The 23,948-nt window shown below is 36.8% G+C and overlaps 2 protein-coding genes across 6 annotated transcripts in view; both read left to right on the forward strand.

Moving 5' to 3' along the window:
- Positions 1 to 12,971, forward strand: part of LOC145889671 (transient receptor potential cation channel subfamily M member-like 2) — a 39,388-nt gene extending 26,417 nt beyond the window's left edge. For 2 of the 5 annotated variants that reach the window (XM_082980668.1, XM_082980667.1), the window contains 24 exons: positions 700 to 776; positions 858 to 999; positions 1,329 to 1,487; positions 2,256 to 2,410; positions 2,732 to 2,916; positions 3,394 to 3,442; positions 3,754 to 3,924; positions 4,594 to 4,761; positions 5,324 to 5,507; positions 5,569 to 5,681; positions 5,833 to 5,976; positions 6,380 to 6,495; positions 6,561 to 6,690; positions 6,804 to 6,987; positions 7,249 to 7,402; positions 7,519 to 7,673; positions 8,047 to 8,170; positions 8,610 to 8,788; positions 9,159 to 9,241; positions 9,939 to 10,129; positions 10,629 to 10,821; positions 11,298 to 11,447; positions 11,764 to 11,877; positions 12,089 to 12,971. In XM_082980668.1, coding sequence (XP_082836794.1) covers positions 700 to 776; positions 858 to 999; positions 1,329 to 1,487; positions 2,256 to 2,410; positions 2,732 to 2,916; positions 3,394 to 3,442; positions 3,754 to 3,924; positions 4,594 to 4,761; positions 5,324 to 5,507; positions 5,569 to 5,681; positions 5,833 to 5,976; positions 6,380 to 6,495; positions 6,561 to 6,690; positions 6,804 to 6,987; positions 7,249 to 7,402; positions 7,519 to 7,673; positions 8,047 to 8,170; positions 8,610 to 8,788; positions 9,159 to 9,241; positions 9,939 to 10,129; positions 10,629 to 10,821; positions 11,298 to 11,447; positions 11,764 to 11,877; positions 12,089 to 12,205 — 3,437 coding nt within the window. In that variant the 3' untranslated portion in view covers positions 12,206 to 12,971. Of the gene's footprint in view, positions 1 to 117; positions 380 to 699; positions 777 to 857; positions 1,000 to 1,328; positions 1,488 to 2,255; positions 2,411 to 2,731; positions 2,917 to 3,393; positions 3,443 to 3,753; positions 3,925 to 4,593; positions 4,762 to 5,323; positions 5,508 to 5,568; positions 5,682 to 5,832; positions 5,977 to 6,379; positions 6,496 to 6,560; positions 6,691 to 6,803; positions 6,988 to 7,248; positions 7,403 to 7,518; positions 7,674 to 8,046; positions 8,171 to 8,609; positions 8,789 to 9,158; positions 9,242 to 9,938; positions 10,130 to 10,628; positions 10,822 to 11,297; positions 11,448 to 11,763; positions 11,878 to 12,088 lie in introns of all 5 variants that reach the window. The other 3 variants (XM_082980666.1, XM_082980669.1, XM_082980665.1) reach the window with 3 other exon arrangements.
- A 5,204-nt stretch (positions 12,972 to 18,175) lies between these two features.
- Positions 18,176 to 22,013, forward strand: LOC145890220 (uncharacterized). The gene is made up of 13 exons (XM_082981244.1): positions 18,176 to 18,486; positions 18,552 to 18,707; positions 18,780 to 19,163; positions 19,216 to 19,389; positions 19,512 to 19,602; positions 19,667 to 19,942; positions 20,078 to 20,209; positions 20,267 to 20,431; positions 20,503 to 20,799; positions 20,855 to 21,035; positions 21,227 to 21,404; positions 21,461 to 21,672; positions 21,736 to 22,013. The coding sequence occupies exons 1-13, from the start codon at positions 18,176 to 18,178 to the stop codon at positions 22,011 to 22,013; spliced, it is 2,835 nt and encodes a 944-aa protein (XP_082837370.1).
- Positions 22,014 to 23,948: the final 1,935 nt, after the last annotated feature.

The raw sequence follows: 23,948 nt of genomic DNA on the forward strand, positions 1-23,948 counted from the left end.
ATGATTGCTGGTTTGCATCAGATATGTCTGCTTTACATGAAAGCACTTAAATGTATCTAATTAAAGACTGTTCAACCATTTCTGAGTGATGTTTACATAGTCATGTGTATTTCACAGGTTGTCACACTTGGAATAGCAACATGGGGAGTAATTCATGACCGGCAAAAAATACTTGCAGAAAAGAAGGTAAATTTAGCAATAACTGAAAACAAAAACTTATTAGACTTAATATCTGAACATTTGCAGCACGATGTTAGCAACCCAAAAGTAGGAGGTGTTCTGGACAAAAACCATTCCCATTTTATTATGGTTGATGATGGTTCAGAAGGCCAGTATGGCAAGGAAATAACATTTCGTGCCAACTTTGAGGAGTACATAGGTTTGTATAAGCTTGTTTTGACTTGCAACTGCGCAAATGTGCCATTATTATAATCAAAGAGAACTGCAGTTAAAACCTGTAAGGTCTTATCAGTAGTGCGCTCCACTTGGTTTGTCTTTGTTGATTGGTACCTAGTTTGGTACCCAACGGATCGACAATTGAACGAAAGGTACCACAAAGTGGAAATCTGTGTGCCTGCTAGTCTACCAGCTAGCCTGTGCCACAGTTACCTGCTCCACTGATGAGACCTTACAGGTTAATACAGTGTACACCCTGTCTGCAGCGCTCATTGGTTAAGTTATATAAAAATATTTTTTTAGCCAAAAGCATTAAGCCTGGTGGAAGAGATATTCTCATAAGTTGCATACTTGTGCAAGGTGGTCCAGGATCATTAAAGGTAGTTTTTAGTTTAATTTCTGTTACACGTAAACTTGTTCTGTATGTGATAATGTAGATTACGCATGGTTATTTGTTTCAGACTGTTTATGAAGCTTTGAAGGCAGGAACTCCTGTAGTAGTGGTTGGTGGTTCTGGACAATGGGCAAACATTTTGGCAACACTTTGCACCAGACAAGGAGAAGCAAAAGTGAATCAAAAGCTAATAGAAGAACTTTTGCAAGGTATATCTGAATAGCATTAAATCATTTTTTCGTATATGTTTATGCTTTTGCAGCTAATGATAAAAAATTATTATCTGCATAATACATTGCATCATGGGTTGATCCTTGTTTTAAGTCGAACAATTTGGTCAGCAGTTCTGTCCAATGTTTGTGTAGTTTGTGACTATCCATTTCTTGAGAAAAATGTTAGCTGCAAAAATAAACATATATATAGAGACTATATATTAACAAAAACTCTTCCAATTTATTATTGTGCTAATCCTGCATTGAAATGAAGCACGAAAAATGGTCATGAATAGATGCTGATAAATTTAAAATTTTATTACCAGAAAATATGATGAAATTGAGTACAAATGATGATTTATCAAAATGGACATACATGGCTGAGGAATGTGTGAAGAACAAGCACTTAATTACTGTCTTTCAACTTGACACACCGGACAGTGTACAAGAGCTGGATGTTGCTATACTCCAGTCATTACTGCTAGGTGTGGTTCTATGAATAATGTATACAGTGGTACAACAAAACTGCACAGAATTACCAGCTGTGTCATGCTGAGTAAAGGGTAAAATTCTGAAACGATTGTTTTGTTGTTACCATTCTACACTTTTATGAGATTCAACCATAGATATTGTGTGCTGAGTAAACAGCACTTTCTTTTACAATGACTTCTCAATGTTTGAACTTAACTCCCTGTGCCAACACTTGTTAAACATATATTTCTGATATTTTGAAGTTAATGTTATAAACTAGGTAATGTATATACTATATATTCTGTGTATGGACAGGTGCACTCTGTGTTTAACCAAGATTTGAATCCGGTTGGATTTTCTTGCCAATAACTATCTGTATAGCAACCTATTCTGGGGTGAAAAGGCAATGCTGCAAATAATTGCTTAAAAATATATCCAGCTGACTGAACAAACTGTTATCCCCCTCAGACAGAACTTCCTTTAATGGATTATAGCTAGGTTGTGTTCAGACATCAGTGGTAATCATACCTGTTTGATTTGACTAGTCCTTTATAGCCTTCAAGTATGAACCTGTTTTCATTGAAAGTGAACAGAAATAAATTTCTCTTCAACTCAAAATAGTTTGTTTGTGGAAACGTTTAAGCATGAATTGCTATATTCTTTCTTTTTAATTTTCATCGGTAAAAAGCCATGAAAATAGATGTTAAACATAAAGTGACCTGTCTGAGTTTGCAGTGAAAATTCACTACTTTGCTTACATATACCTATGTTGTTCTTGGCAGCTGACACACAGAAAGACGAAGGAAAAACAGAACGACAACTAGAGCTGGCTCTTGCTTGGGACAGAAGTGACATCGCAAGTTCACACATTCTTACTGATGATTGCAATATCAGCCAGAAAGTACTTACAAAGATTTTTGTAGATTCTGTTAAGAAGGTAAGTTGATCATGAAATTGCATTTTTTTGTACTGCATTAAATTCAAGGCAATTAACAAACTGTGCCCTTTTTCAATATTTGCCCTTATTTTAAAGAACGTTGCAGACCAGAGAAAAATGCTCATTTGTAAGAAACACAGCTTTTTTTGGTCTTAGTTTTTTGTCAAGTGGTTCCTATAGTTTTTATGGCATTTTACACTGATTGAAATATTATCACAATAAATCACGAATTTAAACTTGTTCATGAAAAGTTTTTTTCCTATTTGTTTGGTTTTGGCCGATGGCAACCCTACCAATTCTGCATACTAATTTGTTTTGCAGGATAATGCAAAATTTGTTCAAGTTCTTCTCGAATATGGCTTAGATGTGAGAACACACCTATCATGGGATATAATAATAGATCTTTACAGAAGCATTCCTGAATCACCAACATATTGCAAACAAATGCTGGAAAAGAAATCCCCATCAAACAAGTTGGAACACTTTGACAGGGAAGCACTCACAAGGTACAGAATGGCCCAAAACTGCCCATGTTCGGGTCCAGTGAACATGCTGAATGTGCCCAGATTTATTTAGTTGCTACCGGAACCAAGTAGGGTCTTACATTGGATTTACAAGTCTTTAAGGTTCATACTGAACATTGCAGTTATACCAATCTACGAGTCGAATAAAAAAAAATTAAACCGAAAACACAGATTTGAACATATTCAGTTTACTGGGATACAAAGGCTTTGTTGAAATTTGAGCTTTGGCTTGTTTAAATCAACCTGTATGTCCAAAAATGCTTGGTTTTATGCAGGGTGTAGTGCTGCACCTTGCTGTACAAAATTACCAACAATGTATATAGCCTACATATAAATATATAAATAAAGTTTAAAACCTTTTTTTTTATTTTGGTTTCATTTGACTAAAATTATGTGCTTTTACACATTTGTTATTTAAAGCTTTTACAGGAGTGTTATATATACCTATTTTTTCTTCAGTGTAATGGAAAAATTGCTGGGGCCTTCGTATAAACAAGTGACTAATGAGGTGAACTTTTAATTGCAACTAATGTAGGCTACCATACTTCAGTACTAATTGGTTTTAGAAAGACGCATATGTCTTCGCTCTATGCAACTTTCACCATGTTAAATTTGATCATATGACTTGTTAGTTGATGCATATACATACATATTATATAATCAAACTAACTATTTGGTGTATAACCATTTCCATAGGTATTAACATGTAAAGTACTCTCGCACCTAAAACGTTATTAAATATATAAATTTCAACTAGTTACTTTAACCAGAATCAACAGAAGTACGTTTGGAAATTAAATTTTACTACTGATTATGTAGAACCAGAAACCCATTGACGCATTAAGAGAAATCTTCCAGTGGTCGGTGCTAATGAACAGAAAGGAATTGGCTCGCGTTATTTGGGAATCAATGATTGACCAACTACCGGCCGCCGTCGCAGCAACAGCGATGCTGAAGGAAATGTCCAAGATGAGTTTCGCAAAAACGTCGGTAAGAACATGAGCATACCCGAAAATTCCATGTATTGTTATTATTCTCTGCTTATTCATTGTAAAGCGTACAACATCATCATACCACTGTCGGTACTTAATTTTAGACTTTATTGATATTGCAAGGTATTAACAGGTTAACCTTTTTCTTCACACGACTAGAACTTTTCGTTTGCGTATAGCTGTGAAGATTTTGTTAGTGCGAAGGGCCCAACCCGGCAAGTTTGTACTGCCATTGCTAAAAAATTTAATAAGATCAGTTTTGTACCCGCTGACCAATCTCATTATCAAAGGAAGTTTGTCCAAACCCATCTTGTTTAGTTTGCAGCACTCTACATGTCGTGGAAGATATTTTAAACCATGTATATCCAACAGTTATGGAAAGATATGTTTCCTACGTCGAAATCTGTTGACTTTCATGTAAAGTAAACATATTTCACTGAAAAGCATCGTCAGTGCATGTAAAAAACATAACAAAAGGATTAAAGCACACCAAAAAAGGCTCATCCGGCCTCCAGCCCAACATGAAAGTCAAAAGATTTTAACCTCGGAATACCTTTCCATAAATGTGGTCGAAACCAAACGGTGGATAGCGCTGCGATCACGGAATGGATTCCCGTAATCTTTTATTAGGCATGTTTTACTAAATTCGTTTGTTGTTCGACTTCAGCGCGACAGTCTGAACGAACACGCCGAGGAATACGCGTCAATCACACAGGATATTCTCACCCAGTGCATGAAGGACGACCCTAAGAAAACGAAGAAACTTTTGACAAGAAAACATGACAAGTGGGGAGGACTTGACTGCATGCAGATGGCAGTGGACGCCTCCAGTAGAGTGAGTTAATTATTGACGAAAATTTGTTGGTTGCAGAAACACTGAAAGCGTTGTTTTCCACTAAATGTCGGCACCGTATTAAAGCTTATGATGAGCAATGCGACCTAAGTATGTCATTTAATTGCATGCCTTTATCCGTTTTGTCCCCACAACTTAACACTGTAGTTGGAAAACAGAACGTTAATTCTGAACGACATACCAGTTTCGATTACCTCTATGCAACAATAGTTCGTTACGGTTGGGAGTATCATAAATAAAGGGTAGTGTACAAGTACCGGAAATTATTCACAGTAGCGCACACGTTCCAACCCAGCACGTTTTGTATGGTTATGGTGTTTGAAGCTAAATTCATCAAGCTAACGATAACATTACTATCCAATATTGCGGTTCTGTCTTTGGGTGTGAGCGATTTGAAGCATTACCGTGCAAAAATTAAACTTAGATTTAAAAACCAGTGTATTGAGCTGCAAAGGTTTTATCGGGATTAAGTAATGGATCTCTCTTAAACTTTGGCTTGTTTAAATCATCCTGCATGTTTAAAATTGCTTGTGGTTTTGTACAGGATGTAGTGGCGCACCCGGCTGTACAAAATTATCTCAACAGTTTGTGGAAAAATAACATGAACTTCAACGAATGGAAAGGCTACATACACCTTTTGTTGGCAGTTGTATTCATTTTCCCTCTTTATTGGATCGATTTCTCTGAAACGGATGAAGTTGCCGTTGTAGAACCGAAGCAAAATGAAAGTTCGTCATTGATTTATTGACAAATAAGACATAAAAATAATCTTACCGATTTTTTATCCAGACCTTGAAAATGGTGGAAGTGAAATTGTAAAAAAAGCTTCGCCAAAAACAAAGTTTGTTATCTTTCATGGAGCTCCGGTCACCAAATATGTTGTTAACATCATTTTTCACCTGGTGCGTTTATCATCAAATTTTAGCATGCATAACCAGGATTTTGAGAAACGGAATATTTTTAGTTTTTAACAGTTTTTTCTTACTATGTAATTGTTATAAGTCGTGACGTAACTGATATTAAAACCTAATCGTTTTTCGACTTTTGTTTTAGTTGTTCCTGGTATTGTTCAGTTACATTTTACTCTTCAACTTTTTTCCCTACACGGGCTCAGTTTCGACACTGGAGGCGCCATCCATACCAGAGTGGTTGTTGGTTGTTTGGGCTCTGATCCTCTCCTTGGACGAGATATACGCGGTTCGTTTTTTAACAAAAAATAAAGAGAAATGTAGATAAATGTTATACTAAATAGTGTATATAGTGAAGCAACAAGCCTCGGATCTACGTCAGCAGATTTTAGTGTGAAAAATCGATTTCGCTTACGTAAGCATCGTCAGTTTCTTTTCTTTACGCTATCACCTCAAGCTCACACTGTGAACTACAGTGTAGAAACGAACCCATAGTAGGTGATAGCGGAGATAAGGAAAAAACTGCACGCTCACACGTGACCGTAAAAACCTGAAGCACAAACGAGTGTTCCAGGAGCAACTAAAGTGATTTGCTGTCGCAGGCAAATATACAATGCCTAACCGAGGGCTAGATCCCTCTACAGTTATTAAGCAAGTCCTCCATTATACTAAATAGTTTACGTTTATTTCAGATTGTTAGACAGAAGAACAAAAACTTGGAACAGAAAGTTCTGTTTTGGTTCGCTGATCACTGGAACAAAATGGATACCCTTGCTCTACTGCTCTTCTTGTTGGGCTTCGGTTTAAGGTTTGTAAAAGCATCATTTTGTTGTAAGCAACCTCAAGAATGACAACAAAACAATCGTTTTTCAGGTTTCACTCTGACTTGAATCCCTCACGAATAATCCTGTCTCTTTCCTTTATTGTTTACTGCATTCGGTTGCTGCATGTTTTCACTTTGAGTCAAACAATCGGACCGAAAGTTGTGATGGTCGGCAATATGGTAAGCATAGATAATGAAGCCCAAAGGTCCTTCCGACCTCTACTCTATAGTATAAATATGACTTGTGTTATGATGTTTCTGTCCATGTAAGATCTGTTTTTTTTTCGTAAAAGTTGAAAGATCTCTGGTTCTTCGTGTTCATCGTGGCCATCTTCTTATTCGCTTACGGAGTGACAAGCCAGGGAATGCTTTACCCGAACGAGACAAGAATTGGAACGGCGATCTACGGTATCTTCTACAAACCTTACTGGCAAATATACGGCGAGCTTTTCCTCGACGAAATAAACTACGACCCGAGTGAGTATTGACTAATGCTGAATGGAAGGAGAATTTTCCTCTGGGCCCAATCACTGCGATAACAAACCTTTATGCATCATTTCACATTTTCCTACTTTGCGCAAAACCCATCATATACAATTATATATTATAGCGCTTTTATTAATACTATTTTTGTGAAAGAAACTGATCTGAACAGAAAAAATTAACCCTGCGCATGAGGAATTTACAATTCTGTTTGATTATGGTTTTGAATTATCAAATCTCTTCTTTTAACTTAAGCTTCTTCTGCGTTCGAATGCACGAACAACCAGACGTTGCTAAACGCCGGTTACCAGCGTTGTCCACAGCAACAAGAAGTGGTTCCTGTTATTTCAGCCTTCTACATGTTGCTAGCCAACATCCTACTTCTCAACCTTCTGATCGCCATGTTCAGGTATATTGCTTGTAATTGTGTCAGAATTATAACAACTAAAATATGGCTACAGATAATTTACTTTGGAAATACATTTGCGTAACGAGATTGTATAAAATACATACATGTTGCTTCAGCTACACATTCACCAAGCTTGAAGAAAATACCGAATCTATTTGGAAGTTTCAGCGATACGAACTGATCGAAGAATATCGAACTCGACCACCTTTTCCAGCTCCGTTTAGTCTATTTTGGTACTTGTGGAAGTTGGCAAGGGGTGAAACTGAGGATGGTGAGCTTTAGCTGAATGTGGTTTTAAAAAATTTACTTTCGCATATGTTTGCAAATGCATGTTGGAAAACGGGGTCACCAATGAGGAAATGAGGACGTGATTTTTGATTTTTCCTAAAAAATTAAAAATTATGTTTGTTCAAGCATCAGAAACCAAGTATCAATAACATTGGCGAATAGCACAGAGAGATCTTCAAGATCTTTAAAATCTTTAAAACTAGCTTTTAAACTAAGTAAATGGTGTTTCGTCCAATAACTTTTTCGGTCAATTTGGGTTTAATTTTTTGGGAAATTAAGTTTAATTTCGTTATGTATCAACGTTATAGTACATGATATCCCTATGTATTAAAATTACTATCATTCCAATTTGTCAGACCGTGATAAGTCATACGAGTACCTGAGTAAATTCGAACAATGGAACACTGATACTTATTTGTCCGGGAAAAGAGCAGAGGAAGCACTTACTCTACCGACCCGGATACAAGGAATAAACGACCGGTTAGTGCCGAGGATTGCCGCAAGTTTTTTACTGGATACAGGGGTTGTCATACAACAGCAAAGGATGTTTTGACAATCCTTGAGGGATACTATTATGTGATTTGAGCCCTGTCATCAATTATAATACCTTATAATATAAATATCAGTTTTTGTACATTGCAAAATGCCTCTTCATTTAGTGACTTTTTGTTAAATAGTTTTCGAAGTTCGTTTCACTGAAACTCGAGTGGAAACATGGACAAACTGTGGCACGTGATCCAAATCTGTGGAAACCACGTCGTCCAATTTTACTCTCATAACCCATTGGACGGGCAATTTTTAATAATTTCGTACACACGAGCCGAATAGTTTGTCCACCTTTGCCCAATATCAACATACTTTAGGTTGTTGGTTGCTTAAGTATCTTGTGATTCGGTGTATGACGATTTCGCTTCTGCAGGTTGGATAATGTGGTGAGTTCGATCGAGGGATTCGTCGAACATTTCTCCCGTCAGAAGAAAATCAGTAAACGCGTGAAGAAACTGGAAGCGAACCTGGGACAAGTGAGCGAGTCTCTGCAGTGGATTATGCAGGCGATGCAAGACAACAATACGGTGCCAAAAAATCTAGAACAAAATGGTATTCAACGTGAATTTTCATTGTTTTAGTAATATAATGTATGAGATGGTGGGGTAATATTAGTGGGGTAATAATTAAAATATTATTTGTACAAGTCGACAAATAGCAGTTACCATATTAAAGTGAATGATCACCCTCTATTGATCACGAATTCGAATTATGCTAAAGACCCAGGATCCAGTTCCAGCATTGTATGTTAATACAATTTGTTAAACAAGGATATGTATAAGAAAAAGTTTGCCGCTTTCTATTGCCACAATCACCACAATTCCTCAAAAGTAATAATTAAAGTCTCATTTCAATCATTTTAATTTGAAATTGTTTTTTAACCAAGGTTTATCCTAAACATCGCATTTATTGTTTTTTTCAGTCCACGTGAAGGCGCTGACGAGTCCATATCCACAAAGCGACGTGGGTCGGTTTCCTGTTCCCGGGATTTCAGTATCGTGGACGGTGAGAAAGTGAATTTAGTGTCACAAAACTTTAATATTTTATACTCAAGCGACAATGATGGGCTTTATATATTGGTTAATCAATGCTGACGTTATTTAATATGATATTCCTGGAACTCCATAAGGAGTAAGTTCTTTATTTATTTACAGAAATGTTAATTTTTCTGTCTAAAAAAGAATAGCAATAAAAAATTAAAAACCACAACAAAAACATAAATCTCAACAAGACAAAAACCGAAGCGATTAAACTTATTTTAAAACTTATTCTTTTTTAGACATAAACTGAAGGTTCCGATTGTCGAAATTAATATTTCTGCCAATAAATAAAGATCTTATACTGGCGCTGATCGTCTTTTACTCTTTTTGGAGTTCTAGGAATATTAATATTGATTTGTAAAATCCATCGGTCACCGACTTGCAGGCTGATTCCTGTAGTCACTTTTTGACGTTTTCTCTATTTATTAAATATGTGTCACGCATTGCTTGAGCAAATGACTCCTTTAGTTTACTTTGTATAGAAATGGCCAACTCTCTATCACGTGATTCCCTTAATTTCCCCACTTTATAAAATTGCGCCAATCTAAAACGTTGTTATTTATAACCACCCAAGTGGTCAATAGAAAGACTACTTTTACAAAACCTTTGTGGCCCTGGCTAATCTCTTTCATCAGCGTAAAAATAAAAATTTACTTTCTCAGGTCCCAATGGCGTCGTACCGACCAAAATTATACACGGCTGAGTCGGTTAAGAAAAACCCACCTTGGGCTGATCCGCCACTGGAGGGCACTATTGTCAATCCGCGTCCACGATTCAACGCATACGATTCTAACTACAAAGTAGACAGACGAAGTCACGGGGGAAAATATTTGATTGTCAACGATCTTCCCAGGCAATTGTGCACATATCTCACAACAAGAATTAAATGTGTATTAATATGTTGTATGACACTTCAAAACTACATTTCTACACCATCTGTATAGTTTCATACCTACGTTATCAAAATTCAACAGACATTAATCCTTCATTAGCAACACTGTTTAAAACTGTACAAATATATATATTAAAATTGAAGCCGTTTAGAATATTGCTTTAAATTTGACGCTACGTCCAATTGATCCTCATCCAACTATTGCAAATTGTAAAATAGATAACATACCATTTTTTAATGCCCTTTGTTGTACTAGGTACACAGATGTGTCTCCCAAATCATAATAACAGTACTTATACAAGAGAATTGGCCAAAATTATCACAAGAACCAGACAGTATGGTTGTTGTTGACATAACTATCTGTCTTTTACGTTTCACCATAATCAATAATTTCACCATAATTTTTTATGTTCCCTTAATATAACAGCATGATACGTATTGACCCACATGCTTGTTGCAGAAACCCTGTGGGTCGCACTGGGGTGTGGGGCCGAGGTCTGCTCGGAAGGTACGGCCCTAATCATGCTGCTGACCCCATTGTAACTCGATGGGTAAAAGGTGACGATGGCAACGATCTGGAAATTGAAGGAAAACGTGTCTTGGAATTCATCGCCATTAAACGTGAAGACACTGGAGATTGGGCGATACCCGGAGTAAGTGTTTTCGATTCACTCGGCTTCATTTCAATTGTTAAACCTAGTCTAATTTACATTATCGGTTTAAACCAATATGTCTTCACCAGATCTGGTATGACAATGAACTGCCGATAGGGGCTAACAACTCTGTTTTTGTGATATGAAGTTAGGACCTTCAGCAACTTATATCCATGGTGCTGTTTATCGTACTTGTGGATCAACTGCATTGTACATTTTGACGTCATAGATTGTACTTAGTTTTACTCCCTTGTGTAGAACTTTCCGGAATATGGACGATAAACTGAACCAACGACCCATCTTATTTCAAAGTTACTTAAAAAGTATCAGCTGACTTGTTCAACCAGACAAAAAAGTATTTTCTTAAAAGCGTAAACTCGCAGACTTAAGTCTTCACACCAGATTAATTTGCATGCTTTGAAGTTATAGGTATAATATTGGGTTAAAAGTGAACATCACGAACATTGTTTCACCAGGGAATGGTCGACCCTGGAGAGAAAGTGAGTAAAACTTTAATACGCGAGTTTGAGGAGGAAGTTGAGTGTGGAAATCCTGACATGGAACCTGAAAAACTCAAGGAGTTGAAAAATAAGCTGAGGAAGTTCCTGAAAGAAAACGGCGTTGAGGTGAGAATGAATTGATTAAGTTACTTTTATCCTGTTTCCATTAACTGTTGGTAATAAAAGTTACACTTTTGTGGCAGACGGCAAGTTTTTCAACAAATTTAGTAACAGTGTTTTTAGTAATTCGAGATGGTTGCATTCCCATCCCCTAAGTTCATATATTAACATTGACGTATTCTGAACAAACATAAGAATCTTGAATGGCTCATGAAGTTTTTGGCATTGGAACTTGTTTCACAGCGTTTTTCCCAACAAATCTTTTTAGGCAAATATAACGTAAGTTTAAGTTAGTTAATTGTGACGTCACTATCAACCTCAGGTATTCCGAGGTTACGCAGACGATCATCGCAACACGGACAACAGCTGGATTGAATCAGTCGCCATGAATTTCCATGACGACAGTGGCGAAGTGCTTGGCAACCTGGTTGTGTCTGTGAGTATCATAAATTGTTTTGCTACCATTATGACGTCATAAAAATGGATAAATATTTTAGCATGACCTCATAGTGGTATCTGCAGAAGTGTTTTGTTGTGACATTGTATTTTGATAACCTTTGGTCGCATTATAACAGTCCTGTGAATTATTCAACGCAGTGTATAGTTTTAAGCCGGTTTAAAAAAGGCAAATTAAAACTTTTTTACAGCCTGGCTTTGAAGCAAAAGGCGCCAAATGGAAACGAATCGAGAAGTCGCTGAAGTTGTTTGCGAGCCATCAAGACTACATTGAAAAAGTTGCCCTGATAAGAAAAGCGCATTTCTAACGACCAAGACACTCCCAGAAATACCCACTGATACTTTATATGTTGCATTTGACACATACTAACCTCAATAAGCACTTTCCATGACATAAATATTTTAAGATGTAGAGAGTTGTGCACGCTGTTGCGACCTATCATGTGATTTTTTTTGGTTTTTCTGTCATTTTTTTACGAATACGCCATGACTTTCTAAAGAAAACAGAACTCAAAAATTGATTTTTGTAATTAATATTTCTTTTTAGTGTCAGTATTGCAAATTGTATTTGATTGGGTTCTGTTTGTACTTTCCTTGCTGTACTGAACTCGTTACTTCATATAAATACATGTCGTTAGTCCGAAATCAAGTAAAATAAGTCGTTTCAAATCGCTTTTCTTTCGTGATTATTCCTGTATCAAGTGACTTTTTAATCTCTTAATCTCGATTTATCTCATCCCAGTACGTTGTGTTTACTGTGAATAATGACATTGGTTGCAAGTTGTTTTGTTTTGTGAATTTGCCAATCTTTTTCCATCAAGTTAATAGTGATCAAGTATTTGTTTTTTTTCTACGAAAGCGAATTTTTTTGTTTATGTTGAAATGCAACGAATCAACTCCTACTTCTTCCATGCAGTATTCCAAATCTATATTGCGCGCGTACTTATATCGGCCGTTCTTAGAATGACTATTTCTGTTATGCTCAGTTTCATCCGTTTTGTACTCATTTACAATAATTCAATGACTTCAATTGTCTTATCTCTGTAGTATCTGGTATTAAACTCATTACACAGAGTAACTTGTTGCATCACAAAGGTGTTAATCAATGTAAAGCGAAACTAAAATTGCTAATTAAAACTTTTCAGCTATTGTTCGATGTTTGTCTTCACATGCATTCTACAATGCTTAAAGTACCTATATCGGTATTAAATTGGAGAAATCCTGTTTTCAAGGCCCTCAGCTGTAAATGCATTTAGCGACTGTTCCGCATGTTACCCAATGACCGTTCATGGGTCTTGTGACTTACATAGGGACCTAAAATTCTTCAAAGTTGAAAAAAAAAAATTTGCTCCTGGATGAGACTGTACAGAGCAAGGACTTGTTGGGCCTCCTGGAAGATCATATGACCAACAGGGGGTGTATAACCAGCCCTGGAGGAGGGCTTTGGCACTTTTTCAGCAACTAAATTTGATGCCATTGCATAGAGAAGACTTGGAACTTACAAAAAATGCAAATGAGTGGGCAGTTGAACGATTCATTTTTCTGCAAAAGCCAGTGCCAATTTTGTTCCTTTTGTTGTCAAAATATTGACTAACCAGGGGGGCAAATTTTCTAGTAACAAATGAATCTTAGCGTCGTTATAGAATAGATAGACTTCTTTCGTCGTGAGCGACGCCGCCGAATGCCTCTCCGACGGCGCTCCGACGCAGTGGGCATCAGCCTTAACCCGTATGCGCTTATCGTTGGCTTCCTATACGCAACTATTTCATAGTCATTTTGCCTGATAGGATGGTTGCCCAGTGCTTGTGATCAATAACATTATATCGGATTCACCCAAATCAGTTGCAGGGGAATATGTGTATAATATGTCATCAATATATCCGTGTACTAGATGTAGATTATATTCAGGTATAAAATCATATTGAATGGTTATGGTATTTGTTTAAGTTGCCCCCTAAAATATTGAAACCGAGAGATGCTTGTTCCTTGTGTCGTGCGCACATAAAAGCTTGATTCTAAATTAAAATTGAAGCGACGTTTCGCATGATTAGATAGTCAACTCAATCTTATTACCTTACGCACTCAAATAAGCATTTGCAATTCCTAATTAGTCGTATATCTTTAAAAGGAGGATTGCATTATTTGCGAGAATCAAAAAAAGATTCTGGCAAACTTTCCTGACACTAAACAGGCCGATATTTACTTTACTTCATGCGCCTCGATTCAAGCCGAGGTTACTGCGCACGAATCCTGATATCGTTATCGGATGAAAGTGTTTAGTTTATCACACTAGTATTTCAACCTTGGTTATCCCGCATGCGCATTCCTACTTCAGTCTTTCTACATGCTTTGCACCAAAACCAATGCCAAAAGGCAAATGTTTTATCTCTCGGGATTGGTTGTAGGCTAATCTGCGATGGGCTGTGGCGCTTAATTGGCAAACAGGGCGAATAGTGATCAAGTAGCTGATTAGCCGTTGCCAGCCTAAGCGTATAGCGATAAACAGTAACCATGACCTGTTTTGACGATTTGGGTAGTGCTGGAACAATTTTGACCAAGACACATTGGAAACGTGTGGGGATTTTGCATACTTGCTTGAGCAGGTGAATGACAAGAATGACCTCTAAAATAGATTTCTTGCTCCACCACAGGGATGTTAATTAAAATATTCCTCAAACCCCATTGAATGGATATTATTTAACAAAAGGCCTCAAGTCGCAACACACGGATGTTATTTGAAAGAGTCTTCTCGCTTCACCACATGGACATTATTTAGAACAGTCCTCTAGCTCCATCACGCGTATACTGCTAAAACAGTTCTTTATCTTAATTTTTTTTTTTTTTTTTTTTTATTTTTTACCGCACCGGGATTTGAAACCTGGATATCCTGGGCACGAATACCGATCAGGTTTTCTTCTTGGTGTATGGGTCGGGCGCTTGAAACCGATCCTCTAGCTCCACCACACGGATGTCTTAAAAATAGTCACATAGCTTCCCCTTTTTAGACCACATTGGAATTCAAAATAGCCCTCTCCTTTATAAGGTTCAGAATATTAAAGCTGTGATCGCCAAATATAAAGGGCTTGCGCAGTGGGGCGATCCTGCCTTGCTTTGCGAAAGCATGACATTACTTCTGCGTAGCCCTCTACTTCCATCACTCGGATGTTATTTAAAACAGACCTTTGTCATTACACGAATGTTGTTTGAAACAGAATGTTGACTCCCCCCCAAAAAAGAAATTTCATTCCCAACTTTATTGTTTCCATGTTAGTCATTGAAGAATAAATCATGCTAAAAGCAACATTAAATTTTGCGTTACACTGAAGTATACTTTCGATCTATACACTAATGTATGGAGAGCGTGTTTGTTGAAAACATATGAAATAGGATTCTGCAATATAAGAAAAATTCTCCTAGGGTTCCATGGCAACAAAAATCTTGAATAACGCAGAGCAAAAGAACATCTTTGAATGAAATCCGCGTGATTGACCCAGAACATTATTTTTGAAAACATCTGTGTGGTGTAGCTTGAGGATTATTTAAACAAGAAGAAAACCTGATCGGGATTAGTGGCGGGGATGTTGTGGGTTTAATCCTGGTTTGGTCAAAAAATAAAAATAAATAATATATATTTCAACAGGATATTTCAGTGTATCGCACTATTTATTGTTGCTAAATGTCATAATTTCACGACTTGCTTGGAACCGTTTAAGTTAACCAAACCCCTGAGAGTGCTCGCGAAACCCAAATTAAAAAACTCTAAACTCGATTATATATTTTCAAAATTATTTTAGCTCTTTTAAATTTTGTTTTCAATGAATTTAGCTTAGATTTTACAAAATAAATCACCTTGGCCGCAAATAAATTACCTAAAAAAATTCAAAATTTTCAGTTCAAAGTTGTTGTTAAAAGAGTGAAAGGTTTCCATGCACTCCACTTGTTTGCTGATGCTGACGACAACACTTTGTGAAATGTTTCGTTTGCATGACCTCTTCCAGCACAGTGCACAGTTTTATAAAGATTGTAGTAAATTGACTCTCTATTTCCGAATATAGACCACAAAACATCAGAAAATATTTTATAGATGTACCTTTTAGCGTTAGGTCACATGGGACTGTAGCCTTGCCGGTGAAAATCCCTTTCTGCTTCAAAAAAACTATTCATTGTACACCGTTTCATGTTTGTTAATCTTATGCATTTTTTGTTAGTTCCGCGGTTGTCACTTCATGTTCTCTTAATGTATACGCGGGACAAATAAATGAATTCGGCATACTTTTTTATAACTGTTATGCCGTTCATCTTATCGCTGAACCATAGTAAAAGGACACTGATGATTAATTTCATGTTTCAGCGCAACGCGCCTTGGTATTATCCTACAGAGGAAGTGGTTGTAATCGCGTTGGTGATTGATTAAGAACCGAGTCACCTGTTATTTTGGCTTCTTTATCCGTTAGTCGCGCTGTTGTCGTTTAGCTTAAAATTACACTAAGTATCAAAAACCACAATAATTTCGTGGATTATAACAGATTTGTTCCAATTTTTTTTTATTACTTTATTTTTATTCGGTTGTAATGACATCATTGGTTAAATTTCGGATTAAACCGCATTCACGTTTATGTCATTTTGAAGTTTGTTTGTGTTGAGTTGGGCATAAGTGTGTGCAAAGACAGTAGCTGATATAGGTTTGTGAGCGTTGGCAGATAATTGGTTTGTTTGTCGTATTGCTGAGAGAAACAACGACATCCGTTTGTAACCAACAAAATCCTCATCCCTTTGTTGATAAACTGCCTGTTTCTGGTGTACGTGTATGGAGTTAGAACATGAATTTTACTGTGTTGCGGTCAGCCCACGTGCCAATGACAGGAACTCGTGTTTTGACCCAGTTCGGCGGTTTTAGCCAGTCAGCAGATCCGCGCAGGACAAATTTGTAAAAGTTACTGACGAATGCTGTCAGTTTTACAACGTTTCCCAATGAGTCAGTGCAGATTCGCAGGGGTAAGAGAGAAGTGCCAATATTTCCAGTTACCACACAGGAATGAAATGTTCGTTTTAAAGATTTTGTTCCTAGTGTTAGTCATCATTCCTGGCTCGGTATCTTCACCATATGTTCTAATTCCAGGTAAAAATATTAGAAAGAATATTGGTTTAATTAAATGATGAAGTCACATATCTTGATGATTCGTGACCAATATTTCGAGTGGTTTTGCATAGAACCTAATACTTCAAATGCTTGTTATAAAGGTTAGAACTGGTTAATGTGTACTGTACAGTGGGAAAGTCAAAATATTTTTGGAAGCAAGTGCCTGATTATTTTTGCATGGTTACATATAAACAAGCCTTCTAGAATTTCAATGCGATGCTGACAAAAAACTTATCGACGCCGGATCATTTTGTGATGGAAATGTTGATTGCTATGATGCAAGTGATGAAATTAAAGTCGTTGATCAGCTGCCAGTTCCTGAAAACAATCAATTCCGATTAATTCAATTCCGGCAAGTCTAACCATTAATATTGCAAGTTTATAGAAAGGAATTTTTAATACAACTACTGGAATGCTTTTTAGTAATTGGATAACGGTAATTGAGAACGCCTCAACTCGTCCATACAGCCCATTCTCTCCTTATGTGAGGTAAAATACCAAAGCTGCGTAACGATAGGGCTACTAAATGTATATTACTAAAAAAGAAGACATTTTTCTGAATATGGATTTTTAGTCATTTCAAAATTAATGTCACTTGGCCTATAAGAGAAATTCAAAACGAAAATCTAATGCAAAATAAACGAGTTGAAAATAAAAACATGTTGTGTTTTTCAAATAAGAGGATCGTTGGTAGCCCAATGTCGGAAGTGATATAAATGACTCATGATGGGTATTGTGACGAAGAACATTTTTCAACGTTAAATGACTCATGAAGGAAGTTGTAATCTTCGCAATAATAATACATATATTAATAATACACACATACAAAAAATTACCTGATTGTGAATATGGTTAAATATCAATAGTTATGCCGGCATTAAGAAAAGTTTATATTCGAAAGTGTATATTATTGGAACGTCAACTTGTACAATGCAAAAAAAATCTCATAGCTTTGCTGTTAAGATGTACACCCATGCCTACAGTATTTCCAATCCGAATAACTAATCCGCATTTCATGGCGTGAAAGAATAACAATGTTGTGAATTCTGCATATTCGATGACAAAGTAAATTTTGACTTTTTACACAAAGTTCCGCATTCACAGCTGCAATCCTGCACGGATTGACCGACCAACAAACATGACGTGTGCTCTACCCTACCAACAATTTTGTGACGAAATCGTAACGTGCAAGAACAAAGACTTTTGCGACGGTGGATGTTCATCACACTTCATGTGTCCCAACTCAACTTGCTGGAAACGTTCAACTGTTTGTGATAGAGATCCTTGTAACGATTGTCCGGCCTTTCAACACTGGGATAACGGGTTCGGGTTTAAATGTGTTCGCAACGGTCGGAATTGCAATCTTCCACAGCTGTTTTTATGGGATGGCGTTGCAGATTGTGACGATAAGTCAGATTTGTGTTATTCTGCAGAAAATGGAGATATCAGGTATATTTCTGGGTAGTATTTCTGTGTCCAAATAAATTTACCAACATGCTATTTTATATGCACAGGGACACCCGTTTTGCCTCTAATTCGTCTTTTAACAAACAGTTGTGTTTTCAATGCACAACTGACCGATTGGTTGTTGCAAGATCAAGTGTATGTGATAACATTACTGACTGTCCCGATAAAAGTGACGAGTATAACTGTTCGGCAAATGACATCAGGTTTCCATCGTGGTAAAATACTGATAAGTACAACGCAATAAATCGAATTTCTCAAAAAAACGTATGACGCAGGTCGCCTGATTTGTGCAACTGTTTTGACGAAGACGGTGTATGTCTCAACTCCGCCAAAACAGGCAACACTACCTGCGTTCAAACCAAAGAGGAAGTCTGTTACGATTATGGAACATGCCCTGACAATCACGCTTGTCAAAAATTGTGCCCTTCTCACTTCTGGTGTTCGGATTCAATATGTTGGAGGAGGTCAACTGTATGTGATGGCGATCCATGTAATGATTGTCCATCATTACCAACAACAGGACATGGTTTCAAATGTGTTAGAAACGGTGTCGCGTGTAAGTTACCACAGCAGCTTCTATGGGACCAAGTTTACGATTGTGATGATGGAAGTGACTTGTGTTATTCTTCGGTTAAACATGATTTTATGGACGATCCAAGGTACGTGTTGCTGCATTTTGTGACTGCCATAAACTACAATAAGTTTTCACAGGGATATACGCGTATTCTCTTCGGTGACCTTCAACAACACCTTATGCTTCCAGTGCATAAATGACCCAACGATAATTTCAAGGTCACAAGTTTGTGATGACGTAATTGATTGTCCTGATCTGAGTGATGAATGCCTTTGTCAATCGACAACGATAACAGCATGTGAAAAACAGACGTAAGTATTGTTCAAGCTAACAATAAAGCACGTTTATTTGAAGATGTGGCGACGCAAAAAAAAATCTTTTCACATTTGGTTGAAAAAAAAGAGAATAAATCACAAACGCTATTAATGTTTAGGCAAAACGCAACCAATTCCACAGATTGTCAACATCTAACAAGTCAGATTGCACTTGATTGGACGTGCAAGTATTACTCCGATTTACACGGGGTATGGATAAATTTTAGAAAAATAAAAATTATATTGATTATTGATTAAATTTTTATTATCTAAGTACTACACCGGGAATATCAGCAGTAACCTGGTCTGTGATAATAATCTCGACTGTACTTACCTGTATGACCCAAACAGTCATCGAAGTTTTTATTCGGATGAAAGCAATTATCTTTGCAACCTGACGTATTGCAAAACAACTAACGCATTTTATTTCCAAATTCCTGAGTCGATATTTTGTGACGGTTTTGTGGATTGTCATGACGGAAGTGACGAATACTCGGAAAATTGCACGAAACAAGAAAGAGTAAAATGTTCGGCATTGAACGGAGCTAAGGTGAGAATCTTGGCTAGCATAATTAATAATTTATTTGATTGGTTGATTTTGGGTAGAGTTTATCCAATTTTGGGTAGCTACATGGCTTTAGATTTCTGCTCTCGTTATCGCAATTTTAATTTTATTGTAATTCAGATTTCTATCGGTAAGAATGAAGTGTGCGATTTCAACATCAACTGTGATGACCAAAGTGACGAAATGAACTGCACAAAAGACGGAAGGTTTTATTGCGAAAATCAAAACCCATTGTTTGTTGAAAAGAAAAAAGTTTGTTGATTTTCCATTTTTAAATTAAACCAAATATAATAACACATTTCCCATCAGAAATTTAACGGTGTGGGTGATTGTTCTGACTGGAGTGATGAATGTCCAACTCTATCTAAAACTACTGACGAAAATATATTTTCATCACGATACGAGCTGATCGCAAACCCATTTCTACGAGCCCTCGTATGGATCATGGCTTTTCTGGCTCTAATTGGAAATTTGGTTGGTAGATGCTTAAATTCAGGCCTGAAAATATGATGTGCAAATATAATGGAAAATTTATAATTTGACAGGTTGTGATGTTTTCGGAGACAAAGACATTGGCATGTGAAAAATCACCAACAGCTGCATTTCGGACAAATCACCTTCTTGTTCTTAACTTGTCAATATCCGACTTTCTCATGGGAATTTATCTCCTCATGCTTGGTGCTGCTGGTGTCCGGTATTCCGGGAGCTATTGTGCCAATGATCTTGCATGGAGGTCGAGTCTGAACTGCAGTGCAATGGGCGTTTTAGTAATTCTTTCAAGCGAAACGTCGGTGTTTACAATGGTTCTGTTGACAGTATTTCGCTTGTATTCTGTAGCAAACGTAAGTTTTTGTCACATAGCTTCCAAATTTTATTTTAACCCAATATTCTGTTCAGCCTTTCCTTGCATCGAGGAAACCTCGTTTGGCGATAGTTCTTCTTTGCATTGTCGTCTCTTGGCTGCTTTCAATTTTCATTGCCTTTTTTGCACTTTCATCTGAATTTGAGCATTTTTTTGAAACGAAAGCTTGGATGAAAGAAAATCCATTTTTCGACAACGCTGCTGTTGAGTTTGAAAGTAAGTTCATTACATGTATTCAGGAAATTTCAGTAACATGTTGTAGGATTTTGTTTTAGTACAATAATTCTTTAGGTTTGGTTCTCGATATTTTCTGTTTATGCATAAACATGTCCAGTCATATGTGATGGTATTAGATTCAAAAACACTAGGCCGCTTCTGTTTATTAAAGCGAACATTTGTTTTTTTAGATATGAAATCCTTCATGGAGCGATTTGTTACATTAAAACACAACAACACTGGTTATAATTCTGAAGCACTAAGCAGTGTCATAATGCGTCTGCGAAAGGCAAATTCTTGGAATGATTTTCTGCAAATCCTTGCGCACTACCATTACACAGATATGTTTAAAATTTCAGGATACATAGGGCAAGTATATGCATTTACTTAAGAAAAAATTGTGCAAACGTATACTACGTTTTTAGATACTACAGCACCAACAGCGTCTGCATCAGCAAACTTTACGTAACACCAAACGACAAAGCATGGGGATACTCAATTTCCATCATCACACTCAACTTTATAGCATTCATGTTTGTGGCGGTTTCATACGTTTGGATTTACAAAAAATCCTCTGCCAGTGCTCGAAAAGTAAACCAGAAAATTAAAAAAGGAAGAGCGGAACGGCAAAACAATGGTTGTATTATGATTGCAATACCAACGGAGATTAATCATAATCATATTTATTATTTCTAATTAGAGATGCAGAAGAAGATTCTTCGTCTAATCGTTACTGATTTTCTGTGTTGGGTTCCAATATCAGTCATGGCTTTTATGAACTTCGGTGGAATTCCTTTACCTCCGGTGATCTACGCTTTGTCAGCAATCATCCTTCTCCCCATCAACAGCTCTCTCAATCCCCTGATCTATTCGAATGCTCCGAAGTTGCTGTATAACAAACTTCGTGGTATAACGACTACTGAAGAATCCAATCTACAAACCCACCGCACTGTGCTTCAGTCAGAAAGCGCTGTGTAAAAATACTCGAGGTCTACTCAATCAAACATTTAAGTTAAAACGTCACGTTTAGCAATTCGAGCTCTGTTATTCTTGTTTATCATGTATCAGCTTCATCCATAATGTACTGAAATTTCTGAACCCTACGTAAATGATAATGTGTCAACACACACGGTTTTAACCATGTTTGATGCAGACATGATATATTCTATACAATCGCTTCCCAAAAGAACCAAACGCTAACTGCTGTATTGTTGATATTGCCAGTACGCAGTATGTTTTGTAACGCCAGTCAAACGGCAATACTGCGATTTTGGTTGTAAATAAAATATATCAATGATTTAGGCATACTGATGAAGAAAATATGACTAGGCGTGACTATGGAATCACCAATGAGTACAAATAATGACAGTTTTATTTGTTCAGTCCAGTGCAGTTTAACATAATGGCAATGAATTGCAAAGCGACAGTAAGTTTTTTGCAAAATTGCGACAATTTGGTGTTTGAATTGAATTAAAGATATGTAGGAGGATTATCTTTGGTGCGTTAAACTTGTATAGCCCATATGTATAAGCAATCTAACAAAATGAAAAAGCGTGAAGTTGTATACTGTTGCCATGTAGGATTACCAACACGTTTTAGGAAATGTTTTGATACAATCGTATGTCATCGTGGTACATTTGGCGATTGACTGTATAAATTTTCAAATGTAAATTATTTATAAAATAACAGTGAGCGTAATGGCAAAAGTTTGTCAGAATGAACGTTTAATTAGGAATTCAACACCTGACGTGATCTATGAGGTAATTTAGTGACATAGTTTAAAAAATCTTTTCATGGTTAAATTATTGTGCAAGGTTTGCGCTAGCGCATGGTATGTTATCTGTCTCAATGACAAAACAGTTATCTCTCTCAATGACACGTAGTGTATCATATAATTATTTTGTTGTCATTAAAAATAACATCGTTGTGCATTTCGTGTACAGCTGTAGCTCATAGTTGTGAACAAATTATCCGTGTTACAACGTAAGAACAACAAGTACAATGTTAATTTATGAGTTGATGGTGACTTTTGTCATCACCTGCACTTGCCTGAATGCTTTCAGCTTGCCCAAAACCAACCGACTTGATCGAGACGTAAGTATTAGGAATTTGTGGAGATAAAAACAGATCTGTGGTTAGTAGGAAAATAAAATAAAATAATCAACGGAACAGAAATTAGCGATTATTATTGGCAGTATATGTGCGAATCACTCAGATTTACATCAATTTTGATCAGATGGAGTTTATCAATTGGCCAGGCTCCGATGAATGGGAAGATCTGATAATTGTCGAGGATGAGGGTGATTACACTTCCACCAACATCCCTGTATACAATCTCGGGTTTTCAATCGCGTGTTATCGCGGTTTGACTCCAAACTTGGGAAACACTTTAGGATCTGGAGGAAGATACATCTCTTACGGATGCTGGTGTGGATGGGGAGGAGGGGGAAAAGTTGTGGATCGAGTTGATGGGTAAACTCTCTTTCCTCCATTTTTCGCTTCGACATCACTTTTCTTGTATATTTAGATGTTGCAAAGACCACGACCTTTGTTTGCAAGAAATTGCGATGAGTTACAATGCCACAAATTGGAATTCCGAGTTGGCTTTTAGGACCAGTTACAAGACAACGTGTTCCGACAAACACACAATTTGTTGTAAGAACTACATTTATTAAACCAGTTACATCTAAAATTAAAGACACACGTGAAACAGAAAACTATTTCTGTTTGTAGATGGAAGTGATTTACCAAGAGCAACTTGCGAATGCGATCAAACCTTTAGCTCCTGTGTAGCTGGAAACAACAGTTACTACAGTTTCTTTCATACTAGAATATTTATTTCAAAAAAAAGTTGTTACCTCCGTTGACACTATAAACTTTATCTTGATAATGTTTGCAGTATTGTACAAATTT

Source organism: Ascidia mentula, chromosome 2 (genome assembly GCF_947561715.1).
Source record: "Ascidia mentula chromosome 2, kaAscMent1.1, whole genome shotgun sequence".
Classification (NCBI taxonomy): domain Eukaryota; kingdom Metazoa; phylum Chordata; class Ascidiacea; order Phlebobranchia; family Ascidiidae; genus Ascidia; species Ascidia mentula.